A 27340-nucleotide genomic window follows, 5' to 3' on the forward strand; every position below is an offset into this window, starting at 1 on the left:
AGAGAGAGAGAGAGAGAGAGAGAGAGAGAGAGAGAGAGAGATTTGGGAATCACATATGACATATGTAATCACAACGGGTTGATTATATTCAGTAGAGCTCCTATGATTCATTGCCCTCATCCATCAGGTCGCACATGGTGTCCACCAGGTCTTCCATCAGGGCATAAACCTGCCAGGTAGATAGATTTATACATGAGATACGTTGGAGTATGGAAAACACTGGTCCTTCTGTGAATTAGAGTTTCACTGGCATAAAGATGGGGGACGACTCACTTGAGGCATTTAGAAAAAATGTCAGAAGTGAAAACATTCCAACTGCTAATCCTAGTATGGCTAAAGCTCCAAACACAGGCTCCTACATTTCCCATAATGCAACTGCGTTTGACTCACTGGACAATGAAAAATTGGTTCCACCTCCCAAAACAAAGAACCCTACTTTTCCCACAATGTCTTCCATTAAATAAACGAAGAAGGGTCAATATTACAGCAGATCCTGACTTTTAATTCATAGTGTTGGCTGAGCTGCTACCCAACCTCCTAAATACCCAGACAAGACAAAAATAGCAAGTGGTGAAAAGTATTAGCTTAGCTGGACACGTTGTCACTGGGGAACAGGCTCAGGAATACAGGTGCTGCTACAAGGAGGCCGTAACCAATTTGATGTGAGTGACTGTGTATGTAACATGTGTGTTTAATCCCGAGTGAGGGGTCTGCTTGTGGGACATATGTTAACGTTTCCAGATTTGGCTTTGAGATAATTGTGGGTTATGGGTCCGGTACGGAGCTTTGCAGATGCAGGCGAGTTTGGAAAAATGTACCTATATGTGGGACTCTCAGCCAGGGGATCTGTTTAAAACTTCAGAGCAGCAGTTGAGTCCTTATGATGATTAAACTGGATTTAACTGTGTAAATTGGTTGGAGTGCCCCTTTAGAATATTATTATTAGATAATGAATTCACAAATGATGAAGGACTGACCTTTTTGTGCAAGAGCCTTGTGTAAATCTTCATCATCTTCGGGTCCACTTCATCAGGAAGCTCCTGAATGTTGCTTTCTGGACTGGTTTCCGGCAGTGGGACAGACTCCTTCCCTTGCTTTTCCTTGCTGCGCTTTCCCCCTTCATCTCTTCTTTTCCCCTTCTTTTTGCTCTCCTTTGCACACAACATAGACAGACAGGGGACATGTAGTTTACTGGAGAATGATCATGACGTTTTGTATTGAGCGTGCAGGATGACCAAATGACCAAAGTGAGTGGGTTGCTGAGTGTTTGTGTGCATCTTGCGTGATGAAAAACTACCTCCCACATATTTGATGGCGTGTGATATACTGCATGTACTGTAGTGTATGAGTTAATATATAGCGAGGTGTGTGTGGGGGGAGGGACAGATGGCTGGGACCAGTCCAGGTCCTATTAATTCACACCCTGGGCGCACATTTGGAGAGCAGGTGCACATTTTCACACCGTGTTCTGTTATGATGGTGCTCTGTGAGTAATAGGCTGTACCTGACCTATGATTCAACGTTCAAGCGACACACGGAGGAGAAAATCCCTCAGCAAACTACACAGAAAGGATTGTGATATATTTTGAATTGCTCACAGTTCAGAAATGAACCATTATAAGAGAGATTTAGGGGCGGATCCTGGCCCCAGCTGAAATCTGATTGGCCCCTGCCCTGTCAGTATTCTTTCTTTTAATAAAATGGCCACTTCATCCTTTATTAGTCCCACAATAGGGAAAGTAGACAATATGCTTGAACAAGGAACAATTTACTAAATATATTCAATGATGTGCGGCTTTGTTCAAAGCTATAAAGCTAACAGTAAACAAGGAATGGCTTAAATGTGCACTTTACTGAATCAGTAATTGGATATGTACATGGGCCCTATGTGTAAAATGTAGATCCGCCACTGGGTCGTCCATGGCCAGATTCTCACCCAGACTATTATTTATGTGGGAACCAACTGGGCTACAGGACCCAATATCTCATCATCAATGTCTGAGCAACACAGGCAAGCATCCGTGTTGACGTTCTCAGTCTCTGTTCTGACAAAAGTTATTCAATTTCATATTTGTGAACAGAATGATGCAAACTAGCTGGGTATAATGAGGAAGGGTGCATGGTGACTGCGGGAAAACAATCATCTGGATTAAAATGAATTGGTTGCTAAGTGGCAGCTGGTTGCTTGTTGTCTCATCTGACCAGTCACATTGCAAAAAGACAAATATAGCAACTATAATGACTTCTCTGGGGGAAAAACACTGGATTAGAGAGCCTCTTGGATATTCTCGTACATTTAGTGGAATGACTGAATGACAAATGGCTGCTTTTAATACTGCAAATCAAATGGTGCGCATATAGCCTACAGAATACGTAATAATATTGCAGATCTTTGGGTGGACGAGTTGTGTGAAGGCAGCAGATAAATGAACGACGAACCAACAACATGTTTGAAGTGGTGCAGGTGAGTCGTGGTTGGATCAGATGAGAGGCAGCTCAAGTTGTCATGTCTTCATACTTCACGCATACTACTAATTAAAATGAATTAAAGTGAATCTGCTGCCACTCAGTGGAAAACATCTCTGTGTTGATGAAGATAAGATAAGATAAGATAAACTTTATTGATCCCATGCTGGGGAAATTCACAGCAGCAGATAGTCAGAGGAAGGTAGATATGCAAACATGTGAAAGTATAAAATATAATAAAATAGGCAATAAAATAAAACGTCAATAATAAAATTAAGTGGCACAGAAGGATTGTATGAGGATGTATGCTGCATTGATTCATTATGTATGCCTATGTAATTATGTCATAGGTATATAGGCAGGTATGTACAATCACAGTAGTAAACTATATATATATATATATATATATATATATATATGTTTTGATCATGTCTTATAACTATATAAAGATGAAGGCTAGGCAGCTGGACATACACACATAAATGTTTTCCCCTCACCTCCACTGATTTTTCAGATGTTGGTGACTTGGTGCCTTCATTTACTCTGGATCTCGGGTCTCTCCTCTTCTCCTTCGCAGCTGCTCCTCCCTTTTTCTCACTCTTCCCATCTTTGCTCATATCATCAGCATCTGTGATGGAGTAACAGTAATAAACTGCATGAATTCACTATATGTCTGAGTGAAAGTGTGCGAGTCTCACCAGCATCAGAGAGGAGCAATTCCTCCTGTTTATCCTCCAATGTTTGGGTCTTGATGAGGCCCAGCTGGTTTTTGAGCCACATGGCCTCATCTGCCATCGAGTCCAAGAGTCTCCTCCACAGCTGCTGTCTACAGGGGGCACCACACACCACCATAATACATGATACTGTACCAGTGTGGGATGCCATGAAAGAGATGCTTCATGACTCACATGTGTTTATTCCTCACCCTATTGCTGCTGCTGTTAGAAGGCGGTGATTCAGTTCAGTGGGTTCAGAAAGCTGCAGAAGCAGAGAGTTAAGCTGTGCCAAGTTTTTTTCTCTGGTGTCCTGAGATGACTCTTGTTCAGGCAGAGACAGCACCGCCTTAAGTATGGGATCAAATGAACGGATTTATGGTTATAGATGGAGTTCATATTTTTGTGGTGTTATAGTGGACAGAAAACTTACTTGGAAACCACATATAGAATAAATAAAGAGGAAAGTGAGCTAAGAAGTAAAGGATATTTCGTTTAATGCACTAAGGTGTGGGGCAACACATATAAAACGAATATGAGACACTAGTATGTATTACAGAAAAGAGCAATAAGACAACTAAACAGGGTCGATGTACGAGAACACACCAAACAGGCTTTTATCAAGACATACGTGTTGAAACTTAAAGAATTAGTTGGACTTAAAATATTATTGGTTGTGTGTAAAGCCAGAAATGGACTGCCCGGAAATCTACAGAAGCTGTTTGTATCAATATCAAATGACAAGGTTCATAGAAGGAAGTATAATTTTAAAAGTCCATATGCATGCACTACATTAGAGCAGCTGTGCATTTCTCTATATGGATCAAAACTGCAGAATTCTCTGGGCAATGATTTAAAATGTTGCTCAAATTATTCAATTAAAGAACATTTATAGAGAAAAGAATTATGTAACAGTATGAACTTATTGGGTAATATTTATGTTATGATGATGGCTATTGATGAATGTATAATTGATTAATGTGTTTTGTAAAAAGAGAGGAAATCAACAAAGGGATGGCCTTCAGTATTCATATTATTTATGTTATGTTATGTCTTGCTAAATTTTCTATTATAGAATGTGTACATATTGTTTTGATGTGTTAAATATTAATTTCAGCATATCGGTATGACATTGTATGACGTTATATCCTTGAATCAACTTGCTATTTTGTCTCTACCTGTCGAAGAGCATCAACAGAGAGATCCCAGCTGTGTCCTGGATTGACTTCTTCCCACAGTCTCTTTAGGTCCTCCACTGGCTGATGATGGTACTGCAACTAAAACCATGAATAGAGTGTACATGTGAATACAAGACTCCCATGAGCAGACAGTACTGTCATGCTACAAGAGTTGATGATGATGAGAAAGAGATTGTATTTAAATATCCTGTGTGGTTACACTTTCCAATGTTTCCAATCATTAGCTCCCATGTCTGCAGGAAATTAGCTTCAGGAAATAAAGATGTTGCTTTCACCCCTGTATGTTTGTTTGTTGGTTTGCATGTTTATTTGTTTGTGGTAAGCAACGATAGACAAAAACAACTGAACATAATTCCCACCAGTTAGTGCTGCTCAGTTCTCCTTGTTTGTTGTTGTGAGTTTAGTTCTGCTTGTTGGCTTCTGTTTAGCATTTTTTAATTTCCTTTGCTTTTTGTTCCTAAAAATTATAATTTTGTTTCAAGAAACCACTTATGTCTCTTTGCTCTGCTCGGTTTGTGACGTACTGCCATGTCAAAATAACCTAATTTAAGGTATTAGCAGTTAGACTCTATGATTAGTGAATGAACTACCAAGAATTACTCGGTTAAAAATATTATTGTGATGTGGTAAATGGATGGGGACAAAAAGATAATTCAGGTTATAAAGGGAAGAGAAAATGGGCTTATCATACTTTTCTACAGACAGTAAAATGTCAAAGAGAACAACGGGACAAAAGGCTCCATTAACTGATTATCTATAACCAACAAAAAAAAGCTGTACTGAGAAAAACGTTTGATGTATCACTGGCACATGAAATTGAGCTGACTAATGCATGATGAGCAATGTGTCTACAGCTATATATAAACTACAGGAACAGCCATTACAGAATCATTCTTATGAGCACTGCTGAGGCCCTCAAGAGGATGTGTATGGCAAAAAATACAACAGAACTCCACTGATCAAGACCAATTCTTGATGGATATTGTGTCTGTACTGTAGGATTTACCTTTGGGTTTCTGTGTAGGAACCTTTGCTCTTCAGTGATGTAGAGCTCTGCAGGAGAGCTGGGTCTCTCTGGGGTTCGGACCTCACTCACCATCTTGCACGCCATGGACCGACACATTTTCACCATGACGGTATTTTCCAACTTTGTCTGCACATGAACACACAACAGACCGACATTTGTTTCTGTTACAGAACACCTTTGTGCCATTTATCTTTCTTTTTAACTTTCAGAAACACAGTTTATTTGTAAAACTACCTCGATGAAATTCCTCTGGTCTGTCGTTTTGTCCTGGTAAAGAGCCACTCCCCTTAATGTGACCTGCATGGAGGCTCCTTGAAGCAGCACAGGGTGAGTGTTGAGCTGCCATACTTCCGTATCGATTCCTGGCTTTTCTGACTTGAATATAAACTCTACACGCTGGGTGTCACCTGGAAGAATCACACCTGGATAGGAGGGGAAGCAAATGGAAAGCAGAAAGACAGACTCAGCACTGGGTGGATGTCATGACAAGCTGATACATTGGCAAACAATGTATGACGTAAGGGTGGTGGCAGCAGGTGTCTGAATTTGTTTGTGTGTGTACCGGAGGAAGAATTGAAGTAGAAGTGCCGGCTCTTTGTTTGTGTTCGCAGGTTAGGAAAGCTGTTCTGCCTGGGAAGCTGCTGCCAGCTGTAGAAAATGGCCGTGGTGCCCTCATTGTGCATCTTCAGATGAGAAGAGGGTCTTTCTCCAGTCAGGGCCTCAAACATTATTGTGGTACTGATTCCTACTTCTCCCTGATCAATGAGTGTTGGAGAATACAAGTTGACTAAAGACAGACCTCAAAGAAAAAGCTCCACAGCAGAGTCAGAAACGATATTTTCAAAGTTCTTTAACTTGTACAGTGTCAGTTTTAGATCTGTTGTAGATACGTTGATGTTTCCCAGCCGCCGCTGCTACAGAGCTGGTCACCTGTTCAAAGTTTATTTATATTGAACATGTCATGTGTCCAAATCATACCAAATTCGACACTGCACTTTCCAAGTTTGAAGAAGATAAGGTGAAAGGTTCTCGAAATATGCGAGCAAAATATAGACAGACAGAGATTTCTGAAAATTATTAGACAGAAACAATAGATACGATCAATCTCAGTTGCGTCTTCCTTGACATGCTCCTGATCGATGTTAAGATCCTGTCAAGAAAACCTATAACATTCCCAATGTCTTCTTTGTTTCACAGTCAAAGCCTAAAGGGAAGGCTGCAGGGATTTGTAATCATTAGTGCTGAGTTGTAGACATGGTGGCTTTACATTGTTGCAGGAAACAGGAAAAGTAGATCTGGGGGAATTTATCAAGGAAAAAGATAAATATGGAGAAATTGTTAAGTTTGCAAATAAAAAAATGAAATAAAAGCCTGGTTCTCTCTGCCACCAAAGTAAATAAAGGCCCCAACCGCTACTGGAGGGATCACAGTAGTCGTGGTTTGGACTGAAATATATACACACAGACCCGCTCACTGTGCAAAGACCAGTCTGTACCTGGTTATTGGCAGAGTTTCCAGTCCAGATTGCAAGCTGGCCACAGAACCTCAAGGCAGGACCGAGCAGAACCTCGGACCGAGCCTCATCACTCTGTGCCAGTGGTTCACTGTTAAAGACATGGAGACAACAAGCAATTGATCGAGCAGTTAACTCAATTGATAAGTAGATTGCAACATCAAATAATTGACATCATTAATACTGATTGTGTTTCTTAGTGTCTTTGAAATAATGACGGCTTTGTAAGCTTGATCTGATCATATCATATCATCAGAAAAGGGTAGGTTCTTTTTCTTACAGGTTCTCCTTCTTCTCCTCCTTGTGCTCCTTGTCCTTCTCTCCTTCCCTCTCCAGTGAGGGACTTTGACACACCGTGACGGATCGGAATGGCTCGCCAAAGCCGATCACCTCCAGTCCGCTGAGGTCCTGTAATCAAAGTGACACAGAGGGGTTGGTTTTCCAGGTCAAGGTCAGCTGCATGCTTCCTTTCAACATTGTGGCTGCTATTATGGAAAGGTAATAGCCGACATCCTCTTCAGTCCGGTCTCAATAGATAAATGTTCTGTCCCCTCACACAGAAAGTACAGAGGGACACTGCAAAATTAGGCGGCTGATAAGAGGATGAGGAGTAGTGGAACACACTGTCCACTTACCAATGGCAAATTGAAAGCTTAGGTGTACATACAGTACACTCCCCTTCATCCTGAATCATTTACATTTGTTCTTTACTTGATTCTCACTGTATTTCCAGCAGAGCACTATCACTATTTTAGCGTGTGGAAAGGACAGAGAGAAGTTAACAATACGCCCTTTTAACAGAAGAGGGTTTGACATGTCACAGTAGGAAAAACATGGTGTAAATAAAACAAAATATTTACCCGGGCTCATGGATAGAACAGAGCTGTTGCTGATGTTTTCAGGAACTGTTAATGTGGCTCAGTCTACTTCTTGAAAATGCCCACTTGCTTTCAAGCTCTATCTTGTAATTGACGTGTATTTCATTTTGACTCCATCCATGTTATTTGTTTCAAACATTTGTTTACCGAAAACTCTCCTCTTTAAGTTCAGTATAAAAATAAAAAAAGGTGTTGTGAGCACAGCAAGCACAATGATAAACAGAAAATAAATATTAGTGTGCTCTCAATGCGGGCAGCATTAGCACTGTTGCCTCACGGCAAAAAGGTTCCCAGTTTGAATCCTGGTTCGGTCCATGTTTACTTGGGTCTTATCTCTCACTGGCTATTTAGATTTGAACCTTGGTTTTACTTTTTGTCACTCTTGTGTTGACATATGATGTATAGTGTATGGTGCCCATAGGTCTTAAACAGATTTTAGCCTTGGTTTTAATTCAATTATTTATGTGTTTATTTGTGATGCATTAGATGGTGTCCTTGGATGTTTAGAAAGACACTGTGAAATAAAATGTATTAAAGATGATTATTATTATTCAACCAATCAGAAGTCAGGGTTATTATTGGTCTAATTAAGCTTACTACAACTGCTAATTAGTTCTAGCAAAAATGCATGAAACTCCTTTTTTACGGCTCGAACAAAGGAAACCTGGACCTTACCGATGAAAAACTCGTTCTTTCTGACTGTGGCAAGTCGAAATGTCTGCTGTGAAAAAGGCCTTAACTAATCCAATTTCTTGTGTCGCTCAAACTTCTCTACATTTCTAATTTAAACTGGAAGAAAGGACTTTCTGTCTTTGCACGAATGGCACGAATGTCACAAAGCCACGGGCGAGTCAGCTGCTGACAGGACGATCTGTCTCTGTCTGTGTGTCAGAAGGTACTTCAAACCCCAAATCACCTCAGCATCACATTAACCACCAACACGACAGAACACACTGCAACCATTTTCTGTTATTTCACTGGGACAGGTGTGTGTGTGGGTGTGTTTGTGTGTTTGTGTGGTTTTGAAAGAGCAAAAGAGGGAGGGAAACCAAATGACAATATAAAAGACGTAATTTGAATAAACCTTCCCATAACCAACATCTATTACTTTGTGTGTAAACTGGATTAAACGGGAACTGGCTGTGCAAAGAAGTGCACATCTGTGTTTATTTGTGATAAAGTGTATATCCCAGAACCTCCTGCCCCTGCTAACGAAGTCATTGTAATTCAGAGACAGCAGTGAGGCAGGTTCTGTCCCTTTTCTTCTTGCTCTAGTACGCCACTGGTCCCAAACGCGCTACTCAATGACCGGACACGCTCCAGATTTCATAACTGTACCTTTTCTATGTCAGTATGTATGTGAACAGGCACGTGTGTTTATGGCAAAGCTGCAGGGCTTCATTAATCTCATTATGCATGTGTGTGTACTAAATGTAAATTTTTCAAGCAATGAAATATATCACAAGAGTATGTGAACGTTCTGCGTGTGTATACAGTGTGTGTATACGCCAACGCAACCCACACGCACGTGCCTGTGTGTGTGTTTGTGTGGGCGTAAATGTGCGTAAGCTTGTCTAACAATGTTCTGTAGTTTGTTCCCTGTAGAGAAAACCCAGAACAGTGTGCACAAAGCTGGATGATCACAGGCTGTCTGTGAGAATACAAACTGTTTATGAGCAGCTAGAAAAGACAAAGTGTCCTGAGGGCGTGAGCGGCCCCAGTGGGCTGTGTGGTTGGACAAGGAGTATGAAGCTGTTTGTTTTGATACAAAAAAATTTACAATCTCGACCTACATCAGTCAAATGTTATCGGTGTCAATCTTAAACAAGGGATAGGTAAAGCCGCTTCAAACTCACAGAAGAAAAGATGATCCTAATACTCACTATATTTTCACCAGAAACTGTTCAACATCTAACCTCACTGTAACCCCACTTCATGTCTCTGACCACTTCTTTATCTCTTACTCTCTCCCACTATCTCAAACTAACAACCCTACCACATCAACAGACTCTGTACCTGTCCGTCGCAACATTCGCTCCCTCTCTCCCTCCTCTCTGGCCTCCTGTTTTATCAGCCCTCCCTTCCACTGACTCTTTCTCACTCATGCATCCTAACTCTGCCACAGACATTCTCCTTTCTACTTTGTCCTCCTCTCTTGACTCTCTCTGTCCTCTTACGTCACGACAGGTCCGCAAGTCCTCCCCAGCTCCGTGGTTGTCTGACTCGGTGCGTGCCGACAGAGCCACTATGCGAGCATCAGAAAGGAAATGGCGGAAATCTAAACACCCGGACGACCTGCTCACTTATCAGTCTCTTCTCTCCTCTTTCTCTGCCTCTATTTCCACAGCCAAAAGCACTTTTTACCAAACTACAATTCAATCCTCATTTTCTAACCCCAAAAAACTCTTTTCCAACCTCCTTGACCCCCCCAGTCCCCCTCCTCCTTCCTCCCTTCTACCAAGCCACTTTGTCAACTACTTTACAAAAAAGATAGATGACATACGCTCCTCATTTTCTAATCCTCCTTCTATAACTACATTTCCATCAACTTCATCTTCATCCCCTTCGCTTTCCTCTTTCACCCCCCTGTCTCCCAATCAAGTTCTTACCTTGGTAACCTCCGCCCGCCCGACCACCTGCCCCCTTGACCCCATCCCATCTCACATTCTCCAGTCTATCGCTCCTGACCTTCTTCCTTTTCTCACCCATCTTATCAACACTTCCCTGTCAACTGGCTGTTTCCCTAACTCTCTGAAGGAGGCAAGAGTAAATCCTCTCCTGAAGAAACCCACCCTCGACCCGTCTGAAGTAAATAACTACAGACCTGTCTCTCTTCTTCCCTTTGTTTCCAAAACTCTCGAGCGCGCTATCTTTAATCAACTCTCCTCCTATCTTCACCACAATAACCTTCTTGACCCTCACCAGTCTGGTTTCAAGGCAGGCCACTCAACTGAGACTGCCCTCCTTGCTGTCTCTGAGCAACTTCACACTGCTAGAGCTGCCTCTCTCTCCTCTGTCCTTATCCTTCTAGACCTCTCTGCTGCATTTGACACAGTGAACCACCAGATCCTTATTTCCTCCCTTCAGGACCTGGGTGTCTCAGGCTCTGCTCTCTCCCTGCTCTCATCCTACCTCAATGGCCGCACTTATCGGGTAACTTGGAGAGGATCTGTGTCTGAACCTTGTCCTCTCACTACTGGGGTCCCTCAAGGTTCCGTCCTGGGTCCCCTCCTCTTCTCTCTGTACACCAACTCTCTCGGCTCTGTCATTCACTCACATGGCTTTTCCTACCATAGCAGCCAACTCTCCCTTACTGCCAACATTACTGTAACAACACGTTCCTGTAGATTCATGCTGTACAACATCAGGAGAATACGCCCCCTTCTCACTCAGAAGGCGGTGCAGGTTCTGGTCCAGGCCCTGGTCATCTCACGCCTAGTAACTCCCTCCTGGCTGGTCTACCTGCTAGTGCCATCCGACCTCTGCAGCTCATTCAGAATGCAGCAGCTCGACTGGTCTTTAACCTGAATTCACTCACACTACTCCGCTCCTCCGCTCCCTTCACTTGCGTACCGTGCTGCGAACGGATCGGGTCCAGTCTACATCCAGGACATGGTCAAACGTTACACCCCAACCCGTTCACTCCGCTCTGCTTCGGCCAATCGGCTTGTTGCTCCCTCACTGCGAGCTAAACACTCATCAAAATCCCGACTGTTTGCTGTCCTGGCTCCTAAATGGTGGAATGAGCTCCCCATGGACATCAGAAAGTTTACACATCTTCCGCCGCAAACTAAAAACACACCTCTTCCGACTATACCTTGAATAAAAATTTTAAACTAACAATTTAGTAGCACTTAAATATAGCACTTTGTAGTTTGGCTTTTTTGAAGAAATTGTACTTTCTTGATTCTTGTTGTTCTGGGTTTGTACCCTCATGGTTGAATGCACTTATTGTAAGTCGCTTTGGATAAAAGCGTCAGCTAAATGAAATGTAATGTAATAAATTCCTGGGAATCATTAAGTTTTCTTCAGTATTTCAGAAATCCAGTAATAAGTGTCTGAACATGAATGGGCACATTACAAACAGGAACCTCTCATAACGATTTTTGCATTCCCTTATGGTTCCAGTTTTCCAAAATGTTAACAACCACAGACCAAACAGTTCTTTCTAGAGTTCATACTTCCGCCAAGGCCCAACAGCCCCCTAATAAAACCACATTTAACTTCAATAGATCCAGATTTATTATCTGGATCTATTGAATAGTCCCATAGTTATTGGACTCTTGATGCTGTATTGATATAAATATTTGAATGTTAAGAAAAATTAATAACACTTGTGTTACAGGCTTCTTAAGGTCCATGTCCTGTAGAAGCTCCCCCAGCTCCTGGTACTGGTCCTGTAGGTATGCACTCTGCTCCCAAGGCTGAGAGGCTGGACGCAGATTCTTAGCACATCTGATTCCTAGAGGATGACAATGTTCCCACAGAAGGGATACAGTCAGTCTTAGAGTGGCTGAATGCAGGTGTGCATGTGAGTGTGTGTAAAGCGTCTGTATTTATGTGGGGGATCTCTAGTCTTCATGATGACTCAAAGTGGTTTGCAGTACAGTTTTTTCCAGTCACCCACTCAAAGACAAATCCATATGCTGCAATTGCTCAAGCCAGTGATCGAACCACCAACATTCTGGTTAGTGGATAACCTGCTCTAGCTCCTCATCTCTCCCTCTAAATTTAAAGTAACTTCCCAAAAAGAGGGCCACTGTGTCCTCTTCTTCTTTTGTTTGGATAAAACCCGTCATCACCCGTCGTTGAAATTCTTATTTGAATTTGTTTCAAAGTGGTCACATGTAGTTGGTGGAGACCTTTAGGGTAAATTTATGGAGCATTTTTTATCTGAGACACAAATATGTCCCATGGTGAATGCACAACTAATGAAACAGGGTTGATATTGAGACTGTAGGTAAAGACTGGGACACACGTGCAGGTGACTGTGTGTGTGTTCGTGTGTGTGGCCTACCCGTTTCCTGTTGTATGCCGCTTGGTTGTCCAATATGTGTGACAGGTTCCCGTCTGCCCTGCTCTGTCTGAGTCAGAGTGGCTGTGATGCCGCTCATTTCGTCCCCATAACGCTGGGGGAGAGTCCAAAACTCGCTACCCACGCGATAACCCTAAGACACACCAGTCAAATGGGTGAGGAAGAACATGGTAACTGAGTTTTAGTGAGTTTAGAAAGTAGAGAACTACAACGTGAGTGTGACAGATGGCTAAAGTCACAGTAAAAAAGAGGAGGCAAATGTGTTACATACATATCCAGAGTGGATGAGTGGCATGACTTGGGTTAGAAATTCCTTTTGCTCCTGAGTTTCTCTGAAATGGTTGTCTTGGTTCATCAGTAACGTCTTGACTGGTCTGTGGAGCAAGTCTTGACAGAGTGGAAAAGAGCAGCAGATGAATAGAGTGGTTGATAGACAAGCATAAGGCACCGATTCAAGAATATCCAGTTTGTTAATTTGCTACAAATGAGAAACCTGCAGTTGTACACTGGTTAAAGCTGCAATAATGATACGATTACTGCTCTCAAATCAACTCACCAGATAAATGGTGCTGCTGTCGTCTGCGCTGCGTCATATGTGTTTGCCAATTCTGCAGGGCATTACCCTGGATGTCCCTGTGGCCTGAAGAGAGCTCACGCCCTTTCTCCACAGCCTCACAGTGATGCCTCCCTGGGATCTCATATGAAGCATCGCTCTTGGAATTTGGTACTTGCTCCACCAACTGGAAAAAAGTAAATTAATTCATATTATTTTAGTTGGTTCACAGATTGAGAGCAAAGTAAATTGAATCGGAATTTACCTCCGTCTCCCCTTTAGTCTCCAGATAACTTCTGAAATCCTCTAAAGTACCCAGGATGCTGTGTGGAAGAACCATCCCTTGATCATCAAACTGAAGCCCCTCCAGTCCTTGAAAGCACAGGAAAAGATAAAAAGTAACTTTAGCTTCCAAGATGCATATTACGATCAGAACAACATTTCTTTTAGAAACGGGAAATTGTTCAGTGGGTACTACTCTGTATCCCAAAGAAATGCAAATTACCTGAGTAGCACAGAGACTGGGAGTCAGTGTCCAGCTTCACTGGATGAATCTTACCCACACATGATGTGAGCACTGTTTTTTGATGGCCCTTGGGTGGCTTTAGGACAAGAAGCTGCAGACATTATCATATACTCAATTACACAATACATATTTGGGGAACAGAGTGATTTTAAAACTAATGTTAAATGTAACAAATTGATGAAGTGGGTTAACCTGTGGGTGACTGGCCTCAGCCTGGATATCCATGAGAGAAGAAGAAGACTTCTTGGACCGGTCACCCCCAACACTGGAAAACGTCTTGTTCTCTAGAGGAGAGGAAAGAAAATGACACTAGTATGGGAATATCAGAGTAATAATATGTTTTGTTAAAGTGGGCACAACAATACTAGAACAACACTTGTAATCCCTCTTCATGTAATCTCTACACACAGATTATAATGAATGATGTTGCCTAACAGTGATCCCCTGATTTTGGCATTTTAAAAAGTGAAGTGAGCTTCTACTTGATTGTGCACAAAGTACATCAATGCGCACATACACACACATTCAGAGAAAAAGAGATTACCATGGAACAGTGACATGGTTACGCAATTCTGTTAATTTCTCTTTATCCAATTGTGCCTGATTATTGTTGCCGTAAGGGCAAACTCAAATCGTGGCAGCGGTAGCTCGTAGAGGCACTTCCGGTGTCAAGAGAAACTGCCAGTGATATGTAGAGGCAGCTGCCTTTGATGCTACACTGTTTTAAGGCAGCTACCTCTGATGTCAAGCTGTTGGAGGCAGCTGTCACAGTTGCCAAAAATAGTTTTGGGGCAGTTGTCACTGCGGTAGTTGTTCTCAGACAGTGTGGCAACAGGGAGTTGCCTCCAAACCGTGTGGAAACAGGGAGTTGCCTCCAAACCGTGTGGCAACAAAGGCAACTGTCTCTGTGGCAGGCAGAGGCAGATGCCTCCAAACAGTGTGACAACAGAGGCAGATGCCTCCGAACAGTGTGGCAACGTTCTCCAAACACAGGTGAGAGCTGCCGCGGCAGGTGCCCCAATGCAGCCTGGCAGCAATATTATTTCAAGTTTCAGTTCAATGACACAAAACATAGGCAAAGCATTAACAGCATTTAAGCAGAATCGGTGCTAATATGAATATAAGAAATCAGCCATATAAACGAACATGTTTCACAAAACAAGTGGAGAAATTCAGATCAATTATTGTTGGTGCTCAGAACAGTAACAGGCTGCAGAGGCAACTGCCCCAAAACAGCTGTGGCAACTGGCAGCTGCCTCAAATCGCGGCAGCTGCCTTCACAAATCAGTGGCAGTTTCTGCTGCCACCGGCAGTGCCTCTACAAGCTGCCGCTGCCATGATTAGAGCTCGTGTCTGTCGAAGCTACAGACACAAGCTAAAGCTTCGGTTAGACGCAGCAGGAACAGAGACGGACAGTGAGAGAGGGACACAGACGCTTGTAGCTGACCTGAGTGACTCGAAGGTCTGAACTCCGTCTTCTCACCGCGGTTCATTTGATCTGAGCCTTGAAACTAAACTCACAGCTAATGTAGCGCTAGCAATGGTGACCCGGGTAAGTTTGCTCTACTCGTAACCATGGCAACGGGGAAAACCATGGTGCAACGAGGGAGACCACTTTTATATATATATATATATATATTTTAAACAACGTCACAATCAACAAAACAAGAGCAACAATGAGACAAACATAATATATTAATAAAAAACAAGACGTGATGCACACACACCACTCACCTGTTTGATTTGTCACGCACGCACACACACACACACACACACACACACACACTATAAAGATAGATAGACAGACAGATATAGAAAGATTAAAAGATGGATAGATAGATAGATTAAAAGATGGATAGATTGATAGATGGATACATAGATAGATAGATATATAGATAGATAGATAGATAGATAGATAGATAGATAGATAGATAGATAGATTAAAAGATGGATAGATAGATAGATAGATAGATAGATAGATAGATAGATAGATAGATTATAGCACATGATAATAGGCTGTAACATTATCTGTGATGAAACATAATGGACAGTTGAAGTATCAAGGGGCCTCAGAAACATGACTGAGGTAAATCATGTTCTAAACAAGTGCTCAGTTGTATGTTAGAAACATAGTGTTCTGTAGAAGATCACCACAACCCCTTCTGTCAATCAGAATGATGGAGCTGATGGAGCTGATGGGGCTGATGGGGCTGATGATAGCTTATATAAAGACAGCTGAAATCCGCCTCCGCGCCAAACACAGGCAGGAGCAGGTCTATAAAACGTCAGACCATATTTCTGCCCACTTTGTTGTGCGTAAACCATCCTACAGTGATGGAAATGACCAGACTCTCCACCGGCGCACAGACCACCCCGATCCCTGCTGCGCACCAGCTCAGCTGCTCCACCTCAGGTGCTTCCCAGTTTCATATGGACGGACAGAGCGCTGGCTCCTCCAAAGTCATTGCTTACAAAAACGCATCGCAGCACCTGAGTGCATCGGGGATTAAAGCGGGTTTGGGGATACTTAAAGCGGCCACGTCTCAGTGGAAACAGGAGAAGAAGACGCGCTCGGGGACAGCCGTAAGGCAGCTGTCCACTGCCAACAGCAGCCATCCCCACAAGAGATCCCCACTGGATCAGCTGGCAGCTCTGGTTCTCCAAGGTCAAACCTGGCACCGCCAGATCGGCCAAGAGCACCGAAAGGACGCTCTTCACTCCACCAAGCCGCAGAACTGTAAGCGCATCGTGGTTCTCGGTGCGCCACGGGTCGGCAAGACTTCCATCCTGAGAAGATACCTTCGGGACGGATTTGTGGAAGAGTACAGTCCAACCTCAGAGGATTTCCTCAGGAAACTCTTTCGGATCCGCGGGGAGACCTACCAAATTGACGTCTTAGACGCGTCCAGGGAAAGAGACTTCCCGGCCAAGAGGCGGCTGTCAATCCTCACTGGTGCGTATTGGCTCAATCATAATCTCTGTCCTGCAAAACTCAATAATGATTCAGTTTTTATTTAGTTAAAAGAATGAGGGCAGAGGCATGCGTAAATGCGTAAACGCTTAGTTCCTTTTCTTGGAGAATGTATGGATGTAGGCTACATTTAAACCTGAGGAAAATAATTAATTTGCTGTTGTTTTCATTTTTGCAGGAGACATTTTTCTTCTAGTGTTCAGTGTAGATGACCGGAGCTCGTTTGAAGAGGTGTGCGTCCTGCGAAGGGAGATCCTCGCTGCTAAATCCAAACTCTCCAAGTCCTCTGTGCCAGAGCTGTGCGCACGGCCGCAGGTCCCCCTGCTGGTGTGCGCCAACAAGGTGGATCTCCAGGAGTCTGAGAGAGCGATACCAAAGTCAGAGGTGCTCCAAGCCCTCGGCGATGACTGCGTCTTTTTCGAAACGTCTGCGAAAGACAGCACTAATCTAGAGAAAGTCTTCGAGACTCTGGCAAAGCGTGGCGGACTTCCGACTGAAACCGGCCCGTCTCAGCACCGGAGAGTCTCCCTTCGTTCGTACCAGTCGATGCGGACAGGTCGTGCGGTGGGGAGGGGGGGCGAGGCGCCGGGGCGCGACGGCCCCTGCGGCGCCCTGTACCCGCTTGCTCGTCGGCCGAGTTTTAGCACTGATCTCCGGCAAGTGATTGGGCCGCATACGGCAAGAAAACCCGACAAAGCACTGGAGAGATGTCAGATTCAATGAGAGACTCATGAGACTAACACGTAAAGCACCGATATTCACTTAAATATGAATTGTGTTATCGTTGTGTAATGCCATGCACTTGAGATGATACAAAAATAAAACCTTTAAAAGTCTAATGTAGTGTTATATCCTTTTGCATATAATATTTAACATAGGCTACATATACATATATACATCTCTATCTGTGTGTGTGTGTGTGCGTGTGTGTGTGTGTGTGAGTGTGTGGGTGTGTGAGTGTGTGAGTGTGTGAGTGTGTGTGTATGTGTGCGTGTGTGAGTGTGTGTGTGTGTGTATGTGTGCGTGTGTGATGCTGGCGTCGTGATTACCAGGAGTCCAAAGCCTGAATCCCACACATTCTGAATAACCAGATCAAAGATGTGCTTTCCTGTTGGCATATACCTTCCCATCCTACACTATACTCTATAAATGTCTATACTCATGTGGGCCCGTCGCTCAGTGGGCTCCTCAACTCTGAATCCACATTAATATTTAGCTTTCACGTCCTTGATTATTATATGATCAGCTCATTCGGAGGACACCTCTTGCATAGTCTCTGTGAGGTCTGATCTCCCGAAGTGGAGCAGGGTCACAAAAGAAGACATGATTGGCATTCACCAAACAAGGTATAATAGCTAAATGTTCATAACAAAGTTCACATTGAGAATCATTTGTGCAGCAGATAACACAACACCCAGGCTTTACACGTGCAACACACTTCACATGACACAATAGCAGATGTCCCCGTGTGCCCATTCGTAACGAGAGAAAAACAAAATGACCCTGCTTTGTACGTGAAATGACAAATGGATAAATAACACCACTCCCACGCTGTCACGTAAAATAGTGACAAAAGCGTTAACTCTCAAACCTCTTTTTTATGCAACCAACTTGAGAATTACACCGTGTCACTACAGAGCTCCCGTGTGTATTTTCGTCAACAACAAAAAGAAACTGTGTTAGTTTCTCTATTCACAGGATTCTAATTGGGTACCATTCTAATGGTGTGTGGTTTGGTCATGTGAGTCATGATGCCTGGAAGCCTCAGAACAACGTCTGTGGCAAGGTCTCACAGAGGCTCAGAGGCATTTTAGTGAATACATAAAAAAACATTTCTTTGATTTAAATGAACTGCTCCAATGTTGAGAAAGGGAGACATTTTATTTCTTGAAGGCCACATATGCTCATCATGTCCTCTAGGGATCCATCCATCCATTATCTGTACCGTTTATTATTTGAGAGTTGCGGGGGGGAGCTGAACACAGTCTGCATGTCTTTGGACTGTGGGAGGAATCGGGAGTTCCTGAAGAAAACCCACACAAACATGTCAGGTCGGCAGTTCGATCTCAGTCTTCCCAAGCTGCATGCCGAAGTGTTGTTGGGTACCGAACCCCAAATTGCCCCCTCTCATAGAGAAAGTGCTGCACATGGATGCACTGTATGAATGTGTGTGTGAATGTAAAACTGTACTGTAAAGCGCTTTGAGTAGTCATCAGAACTTTACCATTTACCATTCAAGACAAACATATGTTTGGGGGATTTTGTCCTTTCAAAGACAAGGGTCTGTTGATTTCCCACGAAGACAAACAGCTTCTCCTAGTAGATGACCATCAAGAGAAATGCCGGCTGTCTCTGGCAGATTGCATCAGCTGTAGTTACTATATAATAAAGCTACACTAATAACTGGCTTCATGAATCCGTTGAAAATCCTCTCTTGGCTGCATTAAAGTGTGACTTGCCCCCTAGGTTTTGGCTGAAGTGCATCTCCCTGGCGATTCAAAAGCTTTCATTAGAGGGGTGTTAACCTTTTCATATTTACATACATTTCATGACGTAGAGACATCCCAAACAGTTGACTCTACATGTGAAAATGAAATTAAACAACTGACGGTGAAAGAAACCTATTTTGCAGGTAAAAAATATGCTTTTATGTTTACTGCCTCTGCAATGCGGCAGCCTGAACCTTCCCTCCCTGTGTGCTGTCGCAAGCAGGGAGGCGCACATTGCAGGAAACTGCAGCCACGTTCACCCATGTGGTCTTGTGACACGTGCAGTGATGTGACAGTTTTTATTTGTTAGAGCAAGCACTGCACACACACACACACACACACACACACACACACACACACACACACACACACACACACACACACACACACGAGCAGCCAAACACTTGGGTGAAAAGATAAGATACTCCTGCCCTGCTTGCACCTGAGGAGAATTTACATATCTTGTCGTATCTCTGACAAACACACACATCATAGCAGGGCCGCTCCCAACAATGGACTCAAATGTGACGCTGTACTTACCCTCAGCCTTCACTTACACTGAGAGAAACGTTCATCAGCTAAGTCACACAAAGCACACAAGTGCAGTTTCCCACAGCTCAACTAACTGGATGGATTGTTTTGCGTTTTCACACATTTCCGATGCTTTCTGGACCTATAACCCTAATACTGTATTTTTGTGACAATGTTCTGTTCAGTTTTTTAAATGAAACATAACCAACATGACTTTATTCTAATATATCTTTCCCGTCATGTTGTGTATGAACTTTTTAGGTGTTTTAAGGTTTGTCTTCTTGTAGGACCTTGAACTGGTCTAGGAGCCATGCAGCGCCCACTGAAACATTGATAATGGCACAGGCGGATACTCTTGGCTTGGCAGTCCGTTTCTATAGGCCTCATTAGGGATGAGGTTTACCTATGAGTGTGTAAACCTTGTGTCACCTCCTCTCGTATGACTCCAGATGTTCTGATGTTGAACGCACACAAGCAGGATCAGAACATCCACTGCTGTTGCCATCACATCGTCTCCTGACGTTCTATGGCCTCCGACGCAGGGCATCAATGTTAGCGTGTCTACACTTAGTGTACGGTGAGCTGTGTTTGTCACCAGTCCAATCAGTCACTATAGTTCACTGCAGCTGGGCCGAGATCATGACCATGGAAATAGGAGCGGAGGCAGGCAGCTTGTCACGCAACTAGATGACAGGGAAAACTAACAACAACATTGGAACATGTGTACACACACACACACACACACACACACACACACACACACACACACACACACACACACACGCACACACACCTGCCACTGGTGAATACCTTGTTAATTGTTGTTAATTATGTTTTCCACGTAAATGAAACCTACTTTAGAAATGCTAAGATGAAACCTATTAAAACAATTTGACCCTAAATTAAACAGTTAACCACAATTGTTTTAGACGGTTGGGTGTGTTCTGATTGTTGCGTTATATAAGGCTTTCATTACGTGCCAGAATATATGAGGAAACACCATCACAGGTAGGTTATTTATATACACACATACTGTAATATAACAAACATGCATTATTTTAATACAAAGCCAAACAATTTAAAAGTGTATTTCACAATTTGTTCAAACTGTAAATGGTCATATGAAATCTGAAGGGTTGATGAACCGACAATGTGTTTTTTTTTCAGAGATTACAGTTACAGAGAGGCAATCATCCTGCTTGTTCTGGTCACATTGTAAAGTCAAAGCCCAAATCAACACAAAGGTACAGTGCGTGATCCATGTCTATGATGTCTAAGTGAAAAAAGCAAACAAGGACACAATAGATATGAAGAGATGAGTGAATGCATGAGTCCTGGTTCAGTGTCATGAGTCCATGCTGCCATGTTTCTTAATGTCCACTAGAGGACAGACAGGGTCAACACAGTTATTGAATTCTCATCAGAGGTAATATCTCACATTGGCTATCTTATTTTATAGGCACCAGTGAGATGCACCACAGAGACCAGGAGATATTTGGAGAGAAGAGGACTAAAAGGGAATAAACCCACATTTTTGTAATTTCATTAAAGAAATGTGTAAAAGAGATGGGATCCCTGTGAACGAACATTTGTTAGGACTACACATTATTTGGGCTCAAGGAGTATCATCGTGCACTTGGGACTAAAGCAACAGTCTTGACATGTAAAGTTCAAGTTTCACATCCAGGCAGAGATCTTTGTTGCATTCTGTTCTCCATCTCCTGTCCTCTATTCTGTAGTAAGCTGGTAATAATATATTCTATGAGTTTAAATTGTACTTAAAAATACTGCACCAGCCAACCATTGGTTAACATGTAAAAAACTTTCATTGGTTTGGCAATTTAGAATGTATATATATATATATGCGGGAGACATGGGTTCGATTCCCCGATGAGAAGTATACATTTTGTTGTACTGCATTCCGTTGTACTTATACTATGTGCAATGACAATATAGTTGAATCCAATTTAATCTAATATAAAGTGACAATATACTGGATAAAGAGAGAGTTCTTCCAGAAACATAATCCTGGGCAGCATAATGTCTTTAACATCCTCCACCCATTAAAGAGTCGAAGTAGATCGAGCTTGACTTTTGAATAAGATAGAACAAATGGTGAGGTTCAATGTAAGAAGTTCACTTGTGAGACGTAACAGCGAGCCCTGAAGAAACTTGTCAAGTACAGGAAAAAGAGGTAGAGCAAAGAAAACAGGAAGAGGACGAGAGGAGAGAAGGCGGAAATGAATGGCATTGTTTTCTGTTGCACAGGAGTCTATTACTCCTCATATCTTCTAATGTCAATAAGTGGAGCACTTGGATGCTGGTTTTAATTGTGCTATGGATATGTTTACTTAATTGTGGGACATGTGATGAGGAAGATTTGGAAGAGGCAAAATGTGATGGCTAAACCTGAAACAAGTATTTTCTGACTCACGGTAACATCAAACCTGTTATTGGAATTTAGGGAAACATCACTTTCTCTATATATGATTGAATGGACCAATAACACTAAGTCTTAACTTCATTTGACTTCTCTTTCCATTCATTTCAAATTTAGTTTGTTTGCACAGAGACGGAAGAATAAACGTGTATCTGACCAATACAGACTGAACAGCCTCTTGTTACACATAGAACGTCAGACTGGGATTTCTCTGAACACCATATTAGAAAAATCTGTGTTGAAAAAATAAATATACATTTTTATTAAATACAACTGTATTATCCAGGGCAGAAAATCCACCTATTACAAGCTTATCCATTATATTTTCAGTGTTAGTTGGAACCTTACAGATTTATTTAATGTGGATTTTTAAAGACATTTAATTGGTGGAAGTGAATGGGTTATATTCAGGTCGGGCAAATGGAGTCAAAAACGCTTTGGTTTTCCTGGGAGGAGACATCAACAATGGGAGGATGTGATGCACTCGAGAGGTTTTATTGTTTCTGTCCCTTATGAACAACCTCATTATGTGGTTATAGTAAGATCACCTAATATTTATCAGTTACAGAGCTTGAAGGCTGTTCTCAAGTTGCACTTTTTAAAATATAACAGCCATTTAGAGAGCTGCCACCAGACCCTCTTGGGATGCACATTTTAGATGTAAACTAAAGACAATACAAGGAAATAGGAAGCCCCCTGAGTACCACCCAGGTTCCAGAAGTTTCCCAGAAATTGGAGCAGAGGAGCAGGTCTGAGTCCACAACAGCGGCCTGGAGAAGCACATTTGGCCACCTGGGAACTGGAAGGGATTAATCCAAAGTAATGGCTGAAGGTAAGACAACCTATCTGATCTAATGTTTGAAAATAACACTGCGTCCTTCCTCTGATTATTATGAGATGTAAAGTTTTTCTGTGTTACTGGAAAGAGACACAAGAGAGCAGCAGAAAAAATTAAAGTCATCGATAATAATGTCAGGGAATAATTGTTGTCGTCTGTGTCTCATCGGTGTAATTTCACATGGCAGAAATACCACTGCGAGAAAAGAGGCAGAAATCTCTACCTCGGTCTGACGGGTGTGGTCTCAATAACTTTGATGGTAAGCTCATTCATTGTCTCTCCTCATGAAATCTCAGTAAATGCACATACTGTCATACATATGTTGACCACTTTCTAGTATTGTTTTATGAAGGCTTCAGTGATGAAATGAATGGCTTTATTAAAGTTTCTGGTTTATTCTTGCTTTTAGATCAGTATAATCTCCATGGGGTTTATTCTTCTCTATAGTATTACGAGATGACTCTTTGAGGTGTTTAGATGGCTTGTTAGTGACTAATAAAAAAAAAATCAGCACAGTCATGTTATTATTTATTGATTTGTGCATTTTATAATGAGAGAAGTGCAGTTACCAGTGTCCCCAGGTTATTAATAAACTCAAAAAAAACAGTGCTTAGTATCAAAAACTGGTTTGGAAACAGATTCTGGTTCCAGTTGCCCATCTTCCTTAATTTCTGCTTTACATTTAGTGTTTCTCGTTAATGTTGGATACTGGACTGCAAGATGCGGCCTTATAATTTGAATGACATTTTTTATGTTTAGTGGTTTGCTTCCAGTGTGGTCCACTGCATGTGTTTCCTCCCGCTGGCCCCATTCACATGGCATCACTCTTAACACTGACTTCACATTGTGATGTCATCACAAACATTAAAATACCTTTTCTAGGATTTAGAAAAATATATCATATCATATGTTTTAAAAGTGCAACATACAAAGTGTATTAATTGATTGTTTACTATTTGAGGTGACTTGCAAATATTTATTTTTTTCACTTTTATAATGATTCCTGGTCTGCGGATGGTTATTTTTATGTTGCAGTCCCACAGTTGGCCACCGGGAGCATATTGGCAGTAATTGCGCATTCAAACCACACAGTCTGTAAAGTGGGAAGAGCAGTTGTTTGGACTTAGGTGCTTCCATGCATCATTCAAAAGTGGTTAGCCTTACAGTCAAATCAGATAAACAGCCTCAATAACATCTTTTTTTGGTGTGTGTGTATTTGTAGCTGTTTGTTATCGAGTGAAAGCAGATAGAAACATGGCATCGCGCTTATAAAATGAACTGAATCTATTCTACTTGTTTAATAACTACTGGGCTTTACTTTGAGTGCATTCACAGCCAATTGGCCAACAGTTTGTCAACGTGTCTGTAGTTCTTGTTCCACCAAATGGCAGCCCTTTGTGGGCTTTGTAGACCAAGTAGGCCGAATCGAATTGAGTCTGGTCTATGGAGGATTTTCGTGTTCTGCGTCACCAGCTTGACTGGTTAACAAAACATCTCTATGCTCTACGACACTACTAGTGGTGAGAATCTCGTAAGCATACCTTTAAAGAGAAAAAATAAACAAAAAAAACGTTATCTCGTCCACCAGCCAGAGGGTTTTTCAAATTCTATTGGCACAAGTGGTATATTAATGCAACAAAAAGACATTCCCATTAACTTTGCTTCTGCTGTTACAGCTCTGGATTTGTCTGGAGGCTTGAGGATCGTCCTGGTGGGCAAGACTGGATCAGGGAAGAGCGCATCAGGAAACACCATCCTCGGGAGAGCTGCCTTCAAAGAGGACCCGAGCCCTGTGTCTGTGACCAAACACTGCGAGACACAGAGCGTGGAAATGGATGGGACTGTGGTCCAGGTGATTGACACTCCCGGTCTGTTTGATACAGGCATCACAGAGGAAGAGTCGAAAACCAGAATAGAGGAATGCGTCGAGATGTCGGTGCCCGGCCCTCACGCCTTCCTGCTGGTGATCAGGCTTGGCGTGAGGTTCACCGAGGAGGAAAGAAATGCTGTGAAGTGGATCCAGAATAACTTTGGAGACGACGCCTCTATGTACACTATCATGCTGTTTACATGTAAAGACCAGGCTAAGGCCGACAATGCTCTGAAGGAGTGCAAGGAGCTACGGAGACTCTCGATTACATTTGGACGCAGATACCACGCCTTCAACAACAATGACGCAGACGACCGCCTACAGGTCACAGAGTTGATAACCATGATCAAGGAAATGATTCAGGATAACGGCGGTAAACACTACACTAATGAGATGTATGAAAAGGCCCAGAGGAAGCTGAGAGAGGAGGAGTTGCGGAAGATACAGGAAGAGGAGGAGAAGATAGAGGAGGAAAGGAAAATGTGGGATGAAGAGAGGGAGAAGAAAGAGAAATTGAGACAAAAGGAGAAAAGGGTCAAAAGGAAGAACATACGTGTGGCTTCGGCAGCTGCGGTCATGTTGGTGGTTGCCGGCATGGTGATAGCAGTGGGTGCTAACACCAACGTGGCACTGGCTCTGGGAACTCCTGTGCTTGTGCTGGGGGTGTTGTGTGGTTTAGCTGCCCTTAGCATATGGAAGGGCATAAGATGCAAATCCAAAACATGTTTTCCAGCATAACGTAGCGGAGGCAATGGCAACAAGGACTCATTCATCTGTCTGCAGTATGTGACACGGAATAATAGTTTTGGGCTACATCCACACTAATATGTTTTCTTTTGAAAAAACTCCACACTACTGCACAGTTTTAGAGCTGCTAGAGCTGAGAAGTTTGGAAACGATGACTTAGACACTCTCAAGCGCTTGTTGATTGGTTTTTTCATGCAAAGCATAGCATAGCCTTTGCTGATTTGTCTCCTATCATGTGACCCCCTTCCGGATAAAAGCAGCCGCTGTTAGCCTCGGCTACCAGTGTATAACGCAAGATGGAAAGTAAATTAAAAGTGTTGCTGACCCTGTTGTCTTTGCTAACAGCCGTTGTGCCGTGAAATTCAGTTATAATGCTACAACTGCCTACATGTGTAGAAGATGAGCTGTTACTCAAGCAATCTGTTTACAGCAGCATGTGCAAGCCAGTGTATGTGAGTGGTCACGTGATTTGCATTTTCAGACTTGTAACTATGGACAGGGATTAAAACTGATACGGAAACGAAAAACATTTTAGTATGGATGTAGCCTTGGTGTACACACACGACTATATACTGTTGAGAATGTCACTGAATGATGTTGTTTTGGCCTTTTATGAATTCTGCTGACAAGATATTTAAGTTTTGACAAATAAGAATAACAGAGCCATGTGAATTTTGTGCTGACAGTAAACAAACGGTATGAAACCCAGCACCTGTTTTCTTTTCACTCTTTTTACTGTTTGGAGTTTATAAATGAAACCTGCATCCTAAATTGTACTGCGACATATTTGTTGGGGGCTTGTGAGTAGCAGATTGAGTCATAAATAAATAATGTAAGAAAACACTGATATATACTCATGGATTTTGTAAACACATTTTTGTACAGTTAATACTTTCATAACTTATGTGATTATTTCTCAACTAAACTATGCACACATATTTAACTGATGATGTGCTGTTGTTTGCCTCACGTTTATTATTAGTAACAGTATGAGCTCACTTCCCTGAAGGAAATGAGACAATGGTGAACGTCCGCTGACCGATCACATTTAAGTGAGGAAGCATTCTCAACAGAGTGTGGCAGAATAAGTCTTACAACAAACACGATTGTAAAAAAAAAACTAAAAAACTAATAGATTGATTTGGGGCCCAACGCAATATTAAGGTAGGCCTGTCATGATAACAAATTCTGTTGGGAGATATGTTGTCCCAGAAATGATTGTGATAAATTATATTATGGTCAGAATTTTGAAACCATTTCATACCACTGATATAATGGTAATATTATAGCATAATAATATTAACCCTTACACAGAACAATGAAGTTTTAATTCTTAAGAATATACAGTGTGAGATTTGAATTAGAGTTAAAAATATTAAAATATCCTCAAGAAATAAAACATAAATAAAAAAACAACACACAACCAAAAAATAAATAAATAAAATGGACTCTCTGTCAACAAAAACTCCTCTTGAATAAATATGTAACATTTGGCTCAGTTAGGGTTGGACTGACTCACACAGACTAGGGCCACAGAACTTTTG

General features: G+C 42.2%; 3 protein-coding genes across 5 annotated transcripts; 2 read left to right on the plus strand and 1 right to left on the minus strand.

The window, feature by feature from the left end:
- Window positions 1-13: 13 nt before the first annotated feature.
- Window positions 14-16914, minus strand: LOC118115680 (mycbp associated protein). Of its 2 annotated transcripts, none has more exons than XM_035167019.2 (19): window positions 16794-16914; window positions 14103-14194; window positions 13890-14001; window positions 13650-13756; window positions 13388-13571; window positions 13103-13218; window positions 12814-12964; window positions 12140-12258; window positions 7199-7326; window positions 6901-7009; window positions 5968-6160; window positions 5640-5827; window positions 5385-5531; window positions 4358-4456; window positions 3392-3528; window positions 3165-3292; window positions 2964-3094; window positions 978-1151; window positions 14-169 (listed from the first exon to the last, which is right to left on the minus strand). In XM_035167019.2, exons 2-19 carry the CDS (start codon window positions 14133-14135, stop codon window positions 101-103), a joined length of 2325 nt encoding a protein of 774 aa, XP_035022910.2. In that variant the 5' UTR covers window positions 14136-14194; window positions 16794-16914; the 3' UTR covers window positions 14-100. The 2 variants fall into 2 exon arrangements, with proteins under 2 accessions (XP_035022910.2, XP_035022900.2); XM_035167009.2 differs by lacking the exon at window positions 16794-16914 and adding an exon at window positions 15358-15598.
- Window positions 16062-17717, plus strand: si:dkey-27j5.5 (dexamethasone-induced Ras-related protein 1). Its single transcript, XM_035167040.2, has 2 exons — window positions 16062-16863; window positions 17060-17717. The coding sequence occupies exons 1-2, from the start codon at window positions 16245-16247 to the stop codon at window positions 17602-17604; spliced, it is 1164 nt and encodes a 387-aa protein (XP_035022931.1). The 5' UTR covers window positions 16062-16244; the 3' UTR covers window positions 17605-17717.
- A 5144-nt stretch (window positions 17718-22861) lies between these two features.
- LOC118114897 (GTPase IMAP family member 7) lies at window positions 22862-26639 on the plus strand. 2 transcript variants are annotated; one of them, XM_035165648.2, is made up of 3 exons: window positions 22862-23173; window positions 23367-23438; window positions 24856-26639. In XM_035165648.2, the coding sequence occupies exons 1-3, from the start codon at window positions 23164-23166 to the stop codon at window positions 25785-25787; spliced, it is 1014 nt and encodes a 337-aa protein (XP_035021539.1). In that variant the 5' UTR covers window positions 22862-23163; the 3' UTR covers window positions 25788-26639. The 2 variants fall into 2 exon arrangements, with proteins under 2 accessions (XP_035021539.1, XP_035021547.1); XM_035165656.2 differs by lacking the exon at window positions 23367-23438.
- Window positions 26640-27340: the final 701 nt, after the last annotated feature.

This window comes from Hippoglossus stenolepis, chromosome 2 (assembly GCF_022539355.2).
Source record: "Hippoglossus stenolepis isolate QCI-W04-F060 chromosome 2, HSTE1.2, whole genome shotgun sequence".
Classification (NCBI taxonomy): Eukaryota; Metazoa; Chordata; class Actinopteri; order Pleuronectiformes; family Pleuronectidae; genus Hippoglossus; species Hippoglossus stenolepis.

Coding starts and splice junctions, on each gene's coding strand:
- si:dkey-27j5.5 (XM_035167040.2), top strand. CDS start 16,245: ATGGAAATGACCAGACTCTCCACCGGCGCACAGACCACCCCGATCCCT. Junction 16,864..17,059: donor GCGGCTGTCAATCCTCACTG/GTGCGTATTGGC, acceptor TCATTTTTGCAG/GAGACATTTTTCTTCTAGTG.
- LOC118115680 (XM_035167009.2), bottom strand. CDS start 15,403: ATGAACCGCGGTGAGAAGACGGAGTTCAGACCTTCGAGTCACTCAG. Junction 13,572..13,649: donor AGACTAAAGGGGAGACGGAG/GTAAATTCCGAT, acceptor ACTTTTTTCCAG/TTGGTGGAGCAAGTACCAAA. Junction 7,010..7,198: donor GAGGAGAAGAAGGAGAACCT/GTAAGAAAAAGA, acceptor TGTCTTTAACAG/TGAACCACTGGCACAGAGTG.
- LOC118114897 (XM_035165648.2), top strand. Junction 23,439..24,855: donor TGGTCTCAATAACTTTGATG/GTAAGCTCATTC, acceptor CTGCTGTTACAG/CTCTGGATTTGTCTGGAGGC.